The 18201-nt window shown below is 52.9% G+C and overlaps 1 protein-coding gene across 2 annotated transcripts in view; it reads left to right on the top strand.

The window, feature by feature from the left end:
- Positions 1-11381: 11381 nt before the first annotated feature.
- EPHB2 (EPH receptor B2) overlaps positions 11382-18201 on the top strand; it is a 133490-nt gene continuing 126670 nt past the window's right edge. For both annotated transcript variants that reach the window (XM_059487315.1, XM_059487314.1), the window contains exon 1: positions 11382-11522. In XM_059487315.1, coding sequence (XP_059343298.1) covers positions 11438-11522 — 85 coding nt within the window. In that variant the 5' untranslated portion in view covers positions 11382-11437. The remainder of the gene's footprint in view (positions 11523-18201) is intronic.

The following is an 18201-nucleotide window of genomic DNA, read 5'->3' as shown; positions in this document are numbered from 1 at the left end:
AATCCTGGAGGTGGTGGTGGAACATATGTGGGCTCTCTGCTCCAGCCTCCTGCAGTGTCATCAGCACTAGGTCAGGGTGGATGTGGCAGGTCCTGGAAACCCTCTAGGGAATTTCCTGCAACCCCAGGTTTCTTACATTGAGTGAGTGTTGGAGCTGACAGAGTTCTGCCATCTGCCACGAGCTCCTGTGGATGTCTCAGCACCACCTGGAATGTCCAAAGCAGGACACCTGCCATGGGTTGCTGTTCTAGGGAACCTGCTGTGTTTCTCCTACCCGTTTCTCATCCTCCCTGCTCAGTCCCTTGCTAAGACATCTATGTGTCTTGACACTGCATTTGTAGGACATTCCTGCTTCTCTGCCCCAACCTGGTCTCCTCCAGCCTCCTCATGGGCTTGCTCCCTAGCCCTGATGTCCATCTGATGTGCCAGCTGAGCCTGTGTCCACAGCAGAACACGAAGAAAATCCCTTTCAGAGAATATCACTGTGATTTTTTGGTTCTGGGGTGTGGAAGTGTCCTGAAGAGCAGGTCACTGTGGAGCCTGTGCATCCTCTCTGTCCTTGTGCCAGGTAGTCCTGCTGCTCCTGGGCTGCCTGTTCTCCACAGAAGGACAGATGGAGGTGGCTTTGCTGTGGAGGGACGGACACCAGGGCTACTGAGTGTGCGTGCAGCTGGGCTTTTGGGCTGCTCCAAAGGCAAACAAAATGGGCAGATGATGAGTTTGGCTTCAGGATTCACCCTGCTCCCCTCAGCACTGCAGACACTGCAAGGCACAGTAGCTCAGGCCCAGAGAGCATCCCTTCTCCCTGGGAGCAGAGACCTGTGCTGAACCCCCACGGCAGGGTTCACTGCATCTTCTGTGCACATTTCTTCAGCAAATGTTGGGATTTCAGGACTCTCAGGAATGCTCCCACTTGGCCCCTGGTTGCCAGCTAAAAGCCACTGTTGCTGTCTCTCCCTGTCGTCCTCCATTGGCCCAAGGAAAAGGAACGTGTGATGCAGCTGTAGCACGACACATGGCTGTATTTTTGTGGTTCTATTTCCCAGGCTTTCCCTCGCTCCTGCCCTCAGTACAGTTTTATTGTCTGAAGTTGTTCCTGGAAGTTGAGGACAATCTTGGTGCTGGTTGTTGGTTTTACTACCAGCTGGATCCTGCCCTCAAGTACTTGTGATTCTCTCTACACTTAACACCTCATTAGCTGGAACATCCACTTACAGAGCACAGCTTTGCTGTCTGAAAAGAAGGAAAATCCTGTTTGACTCAGACGTTACACAGATCACTTATCTCAGAGACATCTGAACAGCCGGGCTTGGAAATTGAGTCCAAATTAAAAACCAGTTGAGAAGAAGTATCTGTCCTCCCAGGTAAATCAGGGGCTGATTTATTTCCTCCCCATATTCCTGCTGAGCAATGCATTCAGCACAGCTCCAGCCCAACACATCCCTGCCTCCATAAGCCAAGGCTGGAAGGCTCTGTGCCCGCTGTGCTCCCAAGGCTGGAGCACCCATGGGCGCCCCTCAGCTCCCCTCGGAGCTGGCCCTGCTCCCTCTCACAGGGCCCTGTGCCAGCTCCCTCAGCTCCTGCTGGAGTCCCCACCCCAGCACTGGCATAGCAACCCCAGCTCTTGACATTCCCAGCTCTCCAGACAGAGCAAAACACACCTTGAGAAAGAAAAAAGCAAAGTAAAGCCAAATTCAAGACCTCTTGGGTGCATGAATGCAACTGGCAGGGCTGTGCTGGGGGTCCCCATCCTGCACTGGTGCCATTTGATGGCAGGGAGCCCCTGTAGCCCATGGGACAAATCTCTAGCACCCACAATATCTCCCAAGGGGCCAGGAAGGATTTTAACAGAAGAAAGAGGACAGGCTGGGGGGCTGCAGGAGTCCAGGAAAATCTGTACTGATGACTTTCCAGCTATTTTAATTTCCATGGATTTCCCTGTGTGTTCTAAATTCCTGTATCTCCATTCCAAGGACTTTTCCAGGCTGCACTCGGATCCCTGTGAATTCTGTGTCCCCAGCTCTGCTGAGGAGGCCAACAGTTCACCTCCCATCCATGTGAAGAATCATCTCCTTTGATCCCAAACCCCAATCTTTTAGACCCTGGGCCTGGACCTCACACAAGTGTCGTTTGATGGCTTTGGTTTATTCCTGGGAGAAGACAGAGAAGGGAGCAACCTTGTCAGTGTGCAAGTGAAGTTATGGCTGTTTTCCCTATGGCATCACTTATCCTTTGCCACCTCCTTGCTCACCCCTGTTCCTGCAGGACAGGCCGGTGACCTCCCTCTGCTGACTTCTCTCTGCAACCATCTCATATGCAATTAAAATGACAAGGAACTCCCTTGACTCTCCCAGGCTTCCTGCTTTCCTTAAAAAACTTTCGGCAAGGAACTTAAAGGAAAGATTTTGGAACCCCCAGCAGATGCCAGGAGCAGGTGGCACTGACTGTGTGTGCTTGGTCACTCTGGAGGGCTCTGAAGGGTTCTGAAGCAGGATTCCCCTTTGGAGAAGCCCCATGCACTTTCCTCTGGCAGACAGCACTCACCCAGGGGTCTTCAGCTGCCCTCTAATGCATGGAGTTTATGTCTCCCAGGAACTTTTCATATGGCCACCACAGCCCTCCTCAAGGTACCCCATCCCCTCCTGTGCCAGGACAGCATGGTGAGGGCTCAGCCCTGGTGCTGTGCCCCTGGTCCCTTCAGGAGCAGGGACACCTCCATGAGTGCAGGAGGAACCAGCAGTCCCAGGTGCTTATGAGAATCCCCAAAGGAGCACTCCAGGAGAAATTCCACAGGGATCAAGCAGGATGCTGATTCCAGGGCCAACAGGATCCCAGCAGCTGCAAGGACCAAGTCTCGGGGGCAAATCTGCAAAGAGCCTCCTCAATGGGCCACACTGCAGGGCTGGATGAAAGGATGACCTTTGTGACCATCACTGTCCCCTGTGTGTCACCATCATACTTTCTGAAAAGTCCTCTTTGCCCAGGATTCTTCTCCTGGGAAGCTGAGAAGCCTCAGAGAAAAAGGAAAACAATATTACCTCATTTGCTTCTCCTGCGTTTTGCTGCTTTGGAATGTGGTTTGGAGATTGTTTATCCAACAGGCAGTTGTTTGACTGGTTTCATGTGAATTGTTTTGACTTAATGACCAAGCCCAGCCAGCTGTGTCAGGACTCTGGCGAGAGTCACGAGTTTTTCATTGGTGTCTTGTTGAGCCTTTTGTATGTATTCTTTCGGTATTCTTTAGTATAGTTTTAGTATAGCATTCTTTAATATAATAAAATACATATAATAAAATAAGTATAATATAATTAATATAATTAATATAATTAATATAATTAATATAATTAATATAATATAATATAATATAATATAATATAATATAATATAATATATTATCAGCCTTCTAAGAACATGGAGTCAGATTCATCTTTCCTCCCAACTATGGGGGACCCTGAAAATACCCCACCTGTGCCCGGTGTTCCTGGCAGGGAGCAGTGCCACCATCCCTGCCCCATCCTGGCCATGCCAGGGTACCAGCAGGCACCTGGGCACGCTTTGGCTGGCAGGTCCCTCTGCTGCCAGGTCAGCAGCCCCAAGGGCAGCAGGACAGGCTGCTCCAGGGCCAGCTGTGCTCCATCCACGCTGGTTTACTGGGAAGTGCTTCCTCCCACTCCCTGCCACGGCCACGGACAGACACAGAGCAGGTCCTGCTCCTGTGCCATGGCCAGCACTCCTCAAGCCCTGAAGGGATGTGTGTCCCCTGCCTCTGCCCAGCCCCAGAATGACTCCCCAAGCCTCCTCACATTTTGAGTACAAGCCCCTGCCTCTCCCTCCTTGAAGATGTGTCCACTACTGTGGAGAGTTTAGTTCAGGCATGGCTTGAGGAAAAAGGCCATGAAGCCATGCAATTGAGAGAAAAGTAACAGGTAGCTGTGAAGCAGTTCCAAAGCAGTTGCCAGCCTGACTTCTATAAACAATTAGTCTCTCTCAGGCATCATTGTATAAACAATAAGGTTCTCAGGCAGTCTTCCCATAACAAGTGTAACACCCTCTCTGGGAAAAGATGGCACCCTGGGAACAGATATGGAAGTTTTGGGAACCGTTCGTATCACAGTGGGAACACTGGTTTTATTTTGTGTAAACAATCAACGGTATTGTAAAACAAAAGGAGTGGTTAGAGTTTTCTCTGTTAGCCTATCATAAACCTGGATTTTGGAATATGCATGAAGTTCATTAACACTATTATTTAAACTGGCTGATCGATCAATAAACTTGAGTTCGATGCATTATAGGATGGTCGTTCTCCCCTCACTTCAACACACCACCTCCACAGTGCTGATGCATCATTAGTGCTGCCTGTCCCTTCCCACCACGCTCCTGCCTCTGTAGCCCTGAGCTCGATATTCACCACACCCCATCTTCATCCCTCAGATGTCCCTGGGCAAGAGAGCTGGGGGTGTTCAGCCAGGAGAAGAGAAGGCTCCAGGGAGACCACACTGCCACACAGGACCTAAAAGGGGACTGGGGGAAACCTGGAGAGGGACTTTGGACAAGGCACGTCCAGGACAAGGAGGGATGCCTTCACACTGAAATGGTTAAATGGGGATAAATTCTTCCCTGTGAGGGTGTTAAGGACCTGGCACAAGCTGCCCAGAGAAGCTGTGGCTGCCCCATCCCTGGAACTGCCCACAGCCAGGTTTATGGGGCTTGGAGCAACTTGGGACAGTGGAAGATGTCCCAGCCCATGGTAGGGGGTGGAATGGGATGTGGTTTAAGGACTCTTCCAATCCAACACATTCTATAATTCCATGATTCTATGATACCTTGCTGCTAGAGATTATTATTCTCATGAATCTTCAATAAAATAAAAGTTAAGTCAATAATGTCAGAGTCAGGAGCCTGTGCATGCATTTGCTATCACTGCAGGAATTGCTGCAGTTCAGTCCCATTTCAGCCCAGACCTTAATGATATGGATATTCCTAGACCCAAAGGGAGAATGGGAAATGCAAATCACAGAGCACAATCCCAGCTCCTGCTGACTCCTGACCTTTCATCTCCAGACCCTGCCAGGGGGGGTTGGGTTGCCTGCACACAGCTCTGCTTTCTCTGTGCCACCACATCTCCCTCTGGAAATACCTGGAGAGAGGCATGGAGTCACAGATTGTTTGGGCTGGAAGGAATCCTAGAGACCCAGTTCCACCCCCTGCCATGGACAGGGACATCTTCCCCTCAGCGCTCCCCCACTCAGCCTGGCTGTGACACCTGTGTGTTTTCCACCCTCTGCTGTGGAAGGAGATGTGGTTGCCTCCTTCAGGTCTGTCTTTCTGTAGCACCTCAGAGGAGGAAAGAGCAGTTTCACACCAGACCATTGCCTCTGCTCCTGTATTTGCCTGCTCCTAAACCCCTGCTACCTCAGAGCACTGGGGATTTTGCTCAGGAGTGCCTTCACTGTAACACATAATGTTGCATTTTTTCAGTGTCCATAAGCATTTGCAAAGCTCCTGTATTTAACACCAGCACTGACAAAACCCAGGTAGTTTTCTCCCCGGTTTCCCCAGTTTCCTATTAAATGCCATTTCAGCATTCTCAACTTCAAGGATGCCACCCTGTAATTTTGTAGTATTAAACACAGACCTGAGTTTGACTTTTCAGCTTTTCCACTTTCCTTTGAACAACTTTAAAACTGTTTTCTGGAAGACTTCTGGACCTCAGGTTCCCTGCCACAAAATAGCTTGGGTTACATCCTTTTCTTTTACAAACCTTTACAAATGACAGCAATTAAATCGAGCATCCTTTTATGTTGTTACTCCTATCAGTAGGTAATGCCTGGCAGTTTTTCATTACAGGTTATCTGTTGGGCAGATTTATTCTCTAACACTGTTATTTCTGGCTATAACCAAGCACTAAAATGAAAATATTTTCCAGAATACAGACCCCATCTATTGCCAGTGGCTCATGGCTGTAAAGTATTTTGGATTATGTTTCTATATATAACATGAAATTCTAGTGATGGTTTGGTTCCACCTTTTATTTGCTGTATATCTAAATAGCCTTTCAAAAATTTTTTTTTTTTAAACATAGAGTAATAGTTTATATACTTGATTGACACATTTCTCTACATTCTGGAAAAGTAGTCAAAGGTAGGATTTGGTGATCTTGGAGGTCTTTTCCACCCTTAAGGATTATATAAATCTATAAATCAGGAAATCCTTGTTTTTATTTAAAAATAAATAGATCATATATTGTTTTCTTTAAATTTACCTTATTTTAATTTTTCCTTCCTGCCTCTCTATGATCCTGCTTATTTACCAAAACAAATTTTTCAAGAAGACCTGACATCTTTGCAGTCCCCAAGAAGACTCTTTTATGAACTTTATTTTCCCAAGACTTACTTTTAATTCTGAACCTGGGTTCAAATTAGCTGTTGAACAAAATATCCCAAATTTTCTGCTCAATTCTACAGTTCTAAATCTATTTTAAATGCTTCAAAAGTGCCTCTTCTCTTTAATTTGTTCCCATGGCTACCATTCAAAAGTTTCATTCATTTTCTGAGCGGAGAACTCTCCAAATCGTTACTGCAATCTACCAGTTGACTTTTCCTTCTTAATCTAGCAGAAGGCTCTAAACCCTCAGACTACAGACGCTGCAGCAGCAATGGAACAGGGTTACCTTCCACCCCTTGGTGCTGGATGCTGAAATCCTGGAGCTGTTCCGTGCTCTGCTCGTTCTCGGAGCGCAGGAGGATGCTCGGCTGCCCAGTGCCACCCTCTGCCTTCCTCCTCGCTGTTCACCTGGTGCCCGGGGTTCCTGCACACAGAATCCCTCAGGTGCAGGGCTCAGAAACGCCGGAGCAGGGAGCTGAAGGGGAGAGGGAGCCGCTGGTTCCCCCTGCTCAGGTGCCTGCAAGAGGACAAACAGGTTGAGTCAGGTGGGGCTGTCCCGTGTCACGTTTCAGCACGAGCCATCCAGGGCCAGGTAGCCTCGGCAAGCGTGCAGGGATGTAAAAGGTTAATCTTTATTTAACTCTGTGCAGAGAAACCTCCCAAACCTCCCCACAGTGTCCCCGGTGGGGTGGGCAAGGCGGGGGCTGCAGCCAGTGCTGGTGACTGGTGTAACTGGAAAAGGTGCTGCTTTGCTCTGGGATGCTGCAGGAGAGCTCTGAGATCCTGGAAACTGCCGAGTTATGGTGCACATCAGTGGGGATGCTGAGCTGAAAGGTGCTGGGCAGCACCGAAGGCTCAGCCTGGAGCTGGGGTGTAAAACCAAATAAACTATTCTAAATAAACTGTTCTAAATAAATCCTCACAACAGTGAGGAGCCCCTGTTGCTCCCACCCTTCCTCCTGAAGGACCAGACCTGCCTGTGCCCAGCCTGCAGAGCACTCGGGGTGACTGGGAAAGGCAAGGAAGGACAGAGGGAGGCCCTTGGTGGTGACAGGCTGCAATCACAGATATCCATGGGGTTTCTGGCTGTTCACACACCCTTCACAGAGGTTAGAAAAATCCTCTATTGGGAACAGTTCCTCCATCCCTGCTGAGCTGGGGAACATTAAGTAGGTGATAATAAGTGGTCCCTGAGTGGGAGGGCCTGCTCTCCTCTGGAAAGTGCTACTCCAGACAATTTATCATTCAAACAAAGAGGGGAAAAAGGGTTAACAGTGCCCGGCTTCCCCAGCCAGTGGTGGCTTTGGTTATCTGCAGCATGGCTGCAGGGCTACATGGTGCCTGTACATGTTTGGGGATCAGGAGTTAAGTGTTTAAATGATAAGTGATATCTTAAAAACATAAGTTTAGCAATGAATCTTTACCGACAATACAATACTATTAGTTAATAGGCAGAATTAACTCACTGGCCTGGGGCCAAGCCCGTCACAGCCACAGCCAGAACAGCTGAAGCTGCTTTTCACTGGGGTTTTGCTTTTACCGGATTTTCTGCTGCAGGGAGACTCCAATTTCTGTAAAAATATGCTCGTGTTTTCCTCCTCCCAACCTGCCCCTGTAAGCTTGAGGTTCCTTGGAGCCCAAGGGATTCAGCCAGGACATGGAAATCTTTCCTCTTGCATGCAGAGGTGTGACCAAGGCTGTTGATTCAGGACCAAGGGTGCTGATTCTCTGCAGGGCATCTCTCAGTGGCCCTGGATCAGCTCCTGTCTGCTTTTGGTGGGACTTTAGGTGCCAGCATGGGACTCACTCTCCAACTCTCCCATCCCACATAAACCTCCCTCTCCCTCAGCTGGAGCATTGAGAATGACCAAGTAGCTTCCTTGGACCAAAGAAGCATCTCCTGAATCTTTCTGGTAGCTGAGGCTCCTTGGAATCACCAAAGATGACTGCACTGAGCCTTGAGTCTGTGCCTGACAGCTCTGTGTCACCACCTGCTGCTTTCCTTTGTGCCTCCCTTCGCTCCCAGCTGTCACCTGCTGCACCTCTTTAACCTCACAGAGGGTGAGAGGGAGCCGCCTCCTCCAGGTGTGATGAGCCAAGGGTTTCATATGCAAATGACCTTTTTCTTTCTGCATCAGGAATCGAAAATGCAGCATTAAATGTGTCACCATCAAACCTGTTTTAATGTCCCCCTAGATGTCATCTCTCCTGGCTCTGTCAGCCTGGGAACCATCTTTTGATGTAAACCAAAATGTGGGTGCAGCTGGAGCAGTGGTTGTCCCATTTTTGTGACCCCATCAAGGCTGTACCTGATGCTCTCTGCAGCAGGGCTTGAGTGTCCTGTGGCAGCGCTGCCCCAGGGTTACTTGTGGGCAGCAAGGACCAGCGAAACCAGCGTAACTGGACTTCCAAATGGCCACATCCAAGCTGCCTGATGGTGGCCATGTCCATGTGACACAGTTCCAAGGCCACTTGTCACCAGATGGCAGCAAGGAGAGCATCAGCTTGCAGTGTGGCTGAGGAGAGCAGTGAGGATGCACAGTGGGCCAGCCTCCACTGAAGCCACTAAATCTGGTGTAGAGTGAGTGGAAGGTGCAGAGAAGGACATTGGAGGAGGCCTGGAGTCCCTTGTCATGGCATGGTGCTTTGCATGACACTTTGCTGGTCTGCTCAGATACTGAGGCGTGGTGGAGCTTGTGGGATTCAGGTCAGAAGGTGGAGACTGGGAACAGCAAGTGTGTGAGGGTGGCAGTGGAACCTTGGCAAGCCTTCCCATGGATGCCAAAAAATGCAAGTCATGGAAAGCCCTTCCTGGGAGCAGAGTGAAGGTGTGAGGTGGGACCAGTGCTCACAGTTCATGACTGGCTGTGAAGAGCATCTCCAGGGCACAAACCAGACTCCAGGGAGCACGAAAGAGCTTCAAAGTCAGCGCAGCAGCCAGACAAGCCTGTGTAGCCCAAGGTCCATGTCCATCAGCAACAGCCTAAGGGGGAGCTCAAAAGAGAAAAGGTCTCCAGTGAGTGTTCCCTTGGGACAAAATTCTCATTGTGTCTGGCAGTGCAGTCCTGGAGAGCTTCAAGAAAATCCTGAGGGTCTGGGTGGGCACTGGTAAACACACACAGGGCTGCTGCTCTTGGACTCCAGACTTCCATTTTGGAGAACTGATGGATCCTCGGGAACGTGCAGGACACAACAGCCCTGGGATCCAGGAGGACTGAAATGAGGATATGGTGAGTTTGGAAATGGTGATGGGAAATGCTGGCTGCTCCAGAGCAGCAGGGAGTGGGGGAGCCTGGTACAGGGCTGGAATGGTGGGCAACTGCTGGGGATCCTTGGGATTCTTGCCCTGGAGAAGAACACATCTGAAGGAAGAAGAAGCAAGGCCACTGGCTGTCCTGGCCTTCAGCCTCCTTCCTCAATGCAAGAGTGACCCCAAAAGAGCTTCTAAAGATGAAAGCTTCTCCACACATGATGGAGCAGGGCCACAGGGTTCTCGTGTTGGACGTGGGGCCAATGTGGATGAGCAGCAACATCTGCAGTGACAGGAACTCCCAAAGCAAACCAGAGCCTGAGCTGGGGAAGACCATTTGGCTCATGCATGTGGCCAACATCATCATGGAGCTGTGACCTCCACTAACCACTCCTGTGGAATCATTTCCTGTGGTGGGTCAAGGCAGAGAACCCAAGGTGCTCAAGCTGCTGATGCATCAATGGGATACGGAAGAGCACAGTGGAGCCTAGACTGTTTTTTCCATGTCCTTCCATGGGGAGTTGAGGGACAGGAATCCATCCTCGAAGTGCAGTGGGTCTTCAGCTCCTATGAACCTGGCACATCTTGTGCAGAGATCCATGTGCAGGGTGTGACCTCCCTAGGAAGATCTTCCAGGACACAAGTGCTTCCTGCAGGATGCACCTGAACCTTCTGCCCAACCAGCAGACACTGGGACACAGCTATGGCAGGTTCTGCTGGGTACAAGGTGGATACTAGAGAGGCGAGGAGAAGATGTCAGGTGGCAGGGGGCCCTCCTGGGGTAAAGAGTTCTGGCAGCAGCCACGTATCACAGATGCACAGAATGGTTTGGGTTGGAAAGGACCTTAAAGACCATGAGATCCCAACCTCCCTGGCATGCCCTGAAGAGGGTGTGGATCATGAGGTGCCCACAGGGCAGATGTGGTTCCCAGGCATCGGGGGAGTTGGGGCCTGTTGAGCGCTGCGATGCAGAATTGGAGCTGGGTCTCACCTGGCACCTTCTAGGAAGGTCCTGCTTGGCCCCAGCAGTGTCAGTGGGGATTGTAACCAAGTCACAGCTGCTCCACGTGGGAAGTGGGGGATTCCTGTTCTCTCCTGGCTGGCTGCGGGGGGATGGTGGAGGAGAAGGGTGCGGGGGCTCAGGGCTGCCCACAACAAGCCTCGGATTTACCAACTCCTTGGATTTTTGTTTCTTTCTTTATATCCTGCTGTACGCGTCCCCTTCTGCAGAGGGGAATCTCCTCACGGCCCCGGCCCCGGCTCCGCCGGGCAGCTGCGGGGGCTCAGCCCCGGGGGGAGATGCCCGGCCCGAGGCCGCGGGCGGCGCGCAGGGCGCGGCGGCGGGGGCATCCCCCGGGACCCCCCGCCCCTCCGCCCCCTCGCCGGTGCCGGCGGCGCAGCGAGCCCCGGCGAGGCGGATTTGGGCTGAAATCACGGCTTTCTCTGGATGATCGACAGCTCCGGGAGAAACCATCGGCGGGCCGGGGGGAGCCGCCGCCCGCTCGCCGCCCGCCGCCCCCCGCCCGCCGCCGGCCCCGCCGCGCCCCCCCCCGCACGGCCCCCCCCCACGGCCCCCTCAGGCCGCCCCCGCCGGCAGCGCGGCCCGGGCGGGGCGGGGCGGGGCGGGCGGCGCGGGGCGTCCCCCGCGCGGCGGCGGTGGCTCGGCCCGGCCGCGGCGGCGGGGCCGGCGGAGCGCTCCGTGCCCGCGGCCGTGCCCGCGCCGGCGGCGGCCCCAGCGAGGGGCTCTGCGCTCTGCGCTCTGCGCTCCGCCGCCTCCATGGAGCGCCGGCCGCGCCGCCTCTGATGCCCGGCCCGGCGCGCACCATGGGGCCGCTGTGGTTCTGCTGCCTGCCCCTCGCCCTCCTGCCCCTGCTCGCCGCCGTGGAAGGTAAGGGGGGCGCACGGGGGGCGGGGGCCCTGCGGGTAGGGCGAGCCCCCTCCGGGTTTTCCTCGTTTTTTGGGGGGTGGCACTTTGCCCCCTGCCCCCCTCCCCGCCGCACGCCCTTCGGAGGGGAGGCGAAGTTTGGGGAAGTGCTACCCCGGCTGGAGGTGTCGCCGCCGGAGCCCGGTGTGTCGTGTGTGCCCCCCCCGCGCCCCCAGACCCTCCCGATCGCTGGCCGCCCTTCTCCCCGCCATCCCTCCGCCGGAGTGGGCATCCCTGGGTACCGCGGCGGGTCCCCCGGGGATGCCCGGGATTCGCCGCCCCGTGCCCGCTGCTGCTCTCGGCAGAGTCTTTGGGGTGCCCCTCCGCCAGGCCTTACCGGCGTTCTGGAACTGGTGGCCGGCTCCCCGTTGGCGCCGTGGCGTTCCCGGCGTCCCCAGGAGGAGCCGAGCTCCCCGCCGAGGTCCCCGGTGCTCAGACAAAGCAGAGTGAGGCGGCAGGTGGGGAGCTCCAGGGCTGGGTGTGCGGGGACGCGCTGGGTGGGAGCCCCACGATGGGGTCTGTGCAGGGGGAGACTCGTTCTCCTGTCCCCAGCCATCCCAGCCATTCTTGCCTGCTCCCACCCGCCCGCTGCATGGACACCCTGGCAAGTGCCAGAGAACTGGGTTGGGCAGGGGCGAGGGCCAAGTGTCAGGCCAAAAACCGGCTGGTCCTGGAGCGGCGTGGTCCGAGGATGCCCGTCCATTGTGGAAGGGTCGTGTTGGAGGAGCTGGGTGGCTCCGCTGTCCCTCCGGCTCCGTTGGGCTGGTGGGCAGGCTGGGTGGCCATGCTGGCCCTGTGTGTGCCGGGCGGTGGGAGCCGCTCGGACGGTGTTTGTCTGGAACATGGATGAGGCACCATTTATTAAGTTGGAGTTTTGGGAGATGACTCATGGGTTGGCCAGCTATACATCGTGATATTTACAATATGGGAGCTTGGCATAAATAGGACTATTTACGTTGCAGCGGAGAGCGCTCGCCAGCTCTGCTATTCAAATGAGCCCAGCATGGTTTTAATTATGGGGGGGAGGGTTGGGGTGAGGAGCGTGTTTGTGAGAGCATACGTGTCCATGCAGGACGTCTGGCCCCATCCGCTGGTGGCCTTGACACTTCCAACGGGCTCTGGGCTCGGCCAGCGGGGCCCATGCACACTTGACCATGACAAGCTGATGCTGCCAACTATGGCATGCTGGTTGCCTTGGGCACGGATGGGGTGACACCTCCACCCCAGCCTGCTCCTGCTGCTGCCCAGGAGGTGCTGCCGGCCGGTGCTGTGGGTCGGGGGCTGGCATCCGGGGCTCCCGCGCGGGTTTGTGGAACGTGAGTGACTGTCCCACCATCATGGCAGGAGCGGCAGGCGCTGGATGCATGAGTGCCAAGGGATGGGGAGCATATCTAGGGATGAGGGGCTGGCCAGTGCAGGTGGGGTGTTTCACCCGCCCGAGATGATCGCTCTGAGGTGCGCTCCTCCATGAATGGGGACGCTCTCAGGGAGATGGTCAGTGCGCTTCCAGCGGCCATTCCCAGCCGCGGCTGACTGTGTTGGTTTGGCTTTGGCATGGTCCCCCTGTGCCCCTGATGTTGCCTCTTGCCCTGTGTGCATCACTGGGCTGTGATGGTCACTCTCAGGGGTGGTGTGGGCAGCCAGATCCCTAATCTAGCCTTCCAGGAAAGGGCTTCTGGAGAACTGGCAAGGTGAAAACGTGTGGGATGCAGCTCCTTGGGCGTGCCTCTGCTCCTTCCTTTATGGAACTGCCTCTTCTCACCGCTTCCGAAGTGCCTGGTTGTGGTGTCCACCTGCACCTCTGAATGCTCTGGATCCCTTCGGTGTGGACAGATGGACCCAACAGTAGCTTCTGGCCATGGAGGTGGTGGCTGGACCCACCATGTTCCTGCGGCTGCAGGGAACCTCCACGGTGGCGATGTCCTCCATCACTAGCCCCAGCATATTCCAGGGCCAAAATGGGGGCAGAAAGGCTTGTTCAGGGGAAAACTACGATTCTGGAGGATCCTGCCTCTTGAGTCCTGTTTTCGGCTTTGTCACAGAGCATTTTGGTACTGCTGGTAATTTCACTTGTCTCCTCTGTGCCTCAGTTTTCCTAATTACAAGGCGTAAAATAATCCAAGCATCTTTCCCAAGGGAGCCGCGAGGTTTTGTTAATGAACATGACAAAGTGCTTTGGGATCCGTGGTTGAAAGCACAGCCTTAGTCAGTGCGGCTGTGTGTGGGGTGTTTATTTATCTACATGCTTTATATTTCTCTGTGCGCTATATATTCACTTGCATTTAACAAACCTTAATTAGAAACAAAGCCGATAGGGAAGGAAATATAAACAGGAGTGTGCATGGAAATTGGAAGTTGATTGCTCACTGGCCAGCAGAACGCATGGTTCGGGCTCGGAGGGAAGGCTGTTTGGTTAAAACCGGCTCTGTTAAAAGGAAATGTAAAAAGAACGTGAAACATAAATCAGTATGGAAAACAGGGAGGTGGATGACAACATACATAAAGCAGAGGTTAGGAATTGCCTATAGTTGTGAAGGCGGTTGGAAGGTAATGTGTCTGCAGCTGAGAAAGTTCAGGCTTCTCAAAGGAAAGTTTTTTGTGTGTTTTTCAAAAAAAAAAAAAAAAAAAAAACAAAACCCAAACCAGAAAGTCAAGAACAAAGGAGTCCTGGAAGGGTCTGGATACCCACCCCAGTTGGTAACGCCGCTATCGCTGACGGCCCCGCTTTGTATTCCTGCTGCGTAGGCTGCGCGCCGATCGCGGGGCTGACGCTCCCGAGGTATTTTGGGGGGAGCTGGGAAGGACACGGAGGTATTTTAAAATCAACAGCCTGGCTAACTCACGTGCAAGGAGGGAAAACCAACCCGATGGTGCTCCTCACCCCAGTGGAGTTAACTTTTCACAAACCTTGTGGTGCTGGCAAGCTTCCCGAGGACTGGAGGAGAGCCAGCCCTGTGCCAAAAATGCAGAAGGAGACACGAGATGGCCCTGCTATCAGTGAGGGTGTGGGCAGCATGGAGCCAGCAGCACGGAGGCAGCAACAGGCTCCAATGGGCGATGGAGAATTGCCCGGCACGAGTTTTGCTGGGAAACAGATCACGGGTGAGGGGACTCGATTTTGAGCAACAACTGTGCTGAGCAATCCTAGTCCTGAGCCCAGTTTTGGGTTTGGAGAGGGATGCTGGGGCAGGAGGGCTGTATCCACTCCTGGGGTGGGCATTCCCAGGGCATGCTGTGGCTGAGGTGCTGGACATGGACATGCCTGCCCATTGTCCAAGCAAACTGGAGACAGGACTTCAGTGCTTCTGCATATTCAATAGTGAATTATAGTATATGTAATATTTACAGCACTCTCAGACACATGGTGGGATTGTTGGGGGGGTCCTATGCAGGACCAGGATTTGGATTGGATGATCCTTGTGGGTCCCTTCCAATTTGGGATACTCTGTGATTCTGTAATATACAGTATATTTAATTTCACTTATGCTGTAATATATTGTAATGTTAAAACATAGTCTCTGCTCCTGTTCTCATGGTGAGAACCTCCACATGGGGTGCGGGGAGATGCCAGGGACACAGGGCTGGTTTGAGCCTTTGTGTATCCATTTTTTTGGGTCTCCATAGAGGAAGACTTGAGCCACCCCTTCAGGGTTACAGAGCATTGCTGTGACCTTGGTGCTCCATGGAGGTGGATGTTCAGGTGTGCCAGAAGCATGGGAGCTGCAGGAGCCTCCCAGCAAGCCTGGCATGCTCTGGAGAGATGCAGCAGAGCAGCAGGTCCAGGGAGAAACACAGAATCTGTCAAGGGCTGATCCTTCCTGCAAGCTTGAGCTCCAGATCTGCAAACACTCTCCTAAGAACGGGAGGGGAGCAAATGTTTTGGGACAAGTGGGACTGAGGAGCAGAGCAGAGCCTGTGGTTTTGGCCTGGCCCTGTGCCATCCGTCTCCCTCCTGCTGCTTTCGCCTCCCCTCCATTTCCTGGGTTAATTTTTGACAAGGCACATTCCTTGCACCCACCTGCCCTTTGCATTATAGGGGCAGCAAAAGGGAAAGCTCCTTTTGGAGACCAAATAAATCAGTGCCTCATTTAAACATCCATGTTGCTGCCCTTACTACTCTGTTCTGTGGCTTTTCCAGGCGGGAGCAGCAGTCCTCTCAGTACCTGCTGACTTCCGGCTTCTCTGGGTGACAAAAGCAAAGGGAGGAGATGCTGTAGGGGACAAGGGTTCGGGGTTGGTGTGGCCACTGGTGTGCCCCCGCTCCTCTGTCACCCCACAGAGGGTGTGAAGGGGACACAGCTGTGCCTTGGGGATGCTGTGAGGGGTTTGGGGCTGTCCCCAGGGATGGGAGCAGCCGTCCCCTTGGAGACGGGCTAAGGACCTGCCTGCACTAGTCAGGGCCCTTTGTGTGCACATACCTGAGCTGCTGGAAAGAGGGGTGGGCACTCAGGAAACTGCCCGAGGAGCTGGGTAAATAGTGGGGGCTGTGACAGCTCCTGTGTGCTTTGGGGCGAGGGATGAACGAGAGCCTGACCCTCCACTCCTGCCCCAAAATGTGCCTGCTCCCTGCACACCAGCCCTGCTGGGATAGGAGTGAGGGTGGCTCTGCCTGGGAGTGGGGCTCCATCCTGCCACAATCCCATTTTTACCAAGGAAGAGCCCCGTCAGCTCCCACCCTGGTTTGTAATCCCTCCCATACCTGGATCTGGTTTATAGAGAGACCAGGGCGAAGCACAGCTGCCAGTTGGATCTCGTTGGGATGAGGGTGCAGGGAGATGCTCAGAGGCAAAAGTTCAGCCGTTAGATAAGGGAAAGGATGGGGCCTCCTGTGATAAGGGGCTGAGTGCAGCATGGGCTGGGCGCAGGGAGGGAGGGCAGGGGGAGCTCCCAGGGCTCTGCCCGCCTTAGCCAGGGATGGGGGAGCTCTGGGAATGCTGAAGGTGGGCAGGGACCCCTTGGAGGCCAGGTGACAGCAGGAGGGAGGCTGTGAGGAAGGAGAGGTGCCTGGAGATGTTGTGCAGGCATGTATTGTTAATGCCTTTATATCAATGTCAGATGTTCGAGGAACCTGCTGGATGGATGGCAGGTTGTGCCAGGGTGCAGACACGGATGGCTGTGCAGGGCGTGCCAGCCCCCTGAGATAATCAGGATGAGGGAAAGGAGTAAGTGAGGATCATGCTGGTTGCCCCTCCCTGAATTTCCTTGCTTGGGATGAAGAGAGCACTATCAGGTCTGACAGGAAGTGTGGCACCGACTGCCAAGCATTAAAGAAAGATGGAGCAGGCCATGAGGGCAGAAAACACAACTGTAATTGGGGCTGGTCTGTGCCTCCCTAAATGTCACATTCAGAAATGATGGTTTTAGTGGCTGAGAACAGTTGTGGTTCTTTGGAGAGCTCACAGGAGGATGAACTCTGGATTTAAACGTGAGCAACCACACACGACATCAGATCTTCCAATGGGCATGAGGAGGGGCTGGGGAGCTCCTCAAGTTGGTGAAGCTTTCTCAGTTGATCCAATAAATATCTTCCTTCCACATTACCTCTCTCAGAGTCGGACCATGGCATCCATAAAGCAACCAGCACTTAAAAACACCACATAGTAATGGTGTCTGAGTAAAGCAAAGTGAAGGAGTTGACTGAAGGGAGAAGCTAAAATAGGAAAATACTTGCCCATGATGTAGGAAATTAAATTAAACCTCAGAATAAATCCATGCAGCCCACTTAACATGAGCTTCCTAAAAATAACCAAAAACCAACCAAACCTGATTAAATGGCAAATTGGAGGAGATCATTGGAAGTAAAAAAATGTTCTTCATAAAGTGAAAGGGGTATCTAAAAGGAGAAAATAAAAAAATCAGAAATTGTTGTCTGGTGAATGTGAAGCCATATAAGGCAGGCTGAAAGGAGTTTGAAAAATAACTTGAGAGCAGAAATTGTTTATCCCCCAACTTTCCCCTCAACAAATGGGTATTGGGAAATTAAATGTGCAGGATGGAGCCCTTGGCGTGGAGGGGGATGACTTCAGTGTCACCCCAAGTGGCCAAAGGGGCTCCTGCCAAGGGGCTTTGCTTCCCAGGGCAGGGCTGGGAGACTGTTCTGAGGTGATGGCAGGAGAACCCGTATTTTACAATAAGTCAATAAAATGAATATTTGAGCCAGAGTAAATGGGACGAGCATCCTTTAAGAAGATCTCCCTGGGTGATCCAGGAGACTCCAGAGCAGTAATTTTAGAGGAAGGGCTCTCTTATGGATTAAAATGTGCTTTAAGAAGGGGAAACAAAGAGTCAGTTTTCCCACTGGACGGGGTCAGCGTGAGGCTTGCGCTGGTGATGTATTCATAAAGTAGAGAGGGGTGGGAATGGGAAGGCAAAGAGTGTTTGCAGATTATACAAAATTATTCAGGATGATAAAAACAACAGTTGTCTTGAAAATATTGCAAAAGGCTCTCATGACTCTGGATAGGCGGGCTATAAAGTGGCAGATTAAATGTAGTCAGGGATGAATGAAAAGGGATTCACATGGAAAAAATTACCCTAAACCCATGCATGCACAGTGGCAGTCTTTAAATTACTTATTAGCATTTTGAGAAAGAGATCTTAAAGTCATTGTGGATGGCTCTTTGAAAGCATCAGCTCCGACCTG

This window comes from Ammospiza nelsoni, chromosome 22 (assembly GCF_027579445.1).
Source record: "Ammospiza nelsoni isolate bAmmNel1 chromosome 22, bAmmNel1.pri, whole genome shotgun sequence".
In the NCBI taxonomy this organism is placed as follows: domain Eukaryota; kingdom Metazoa; phylum Chordata; class Aves; order Passeriformes; family Passerellidae; genus Ammospiza; species Ammospiza nelsoni.
This window is presented reverse-complemented; position numbering and strand designations above follow the sequence as displayed.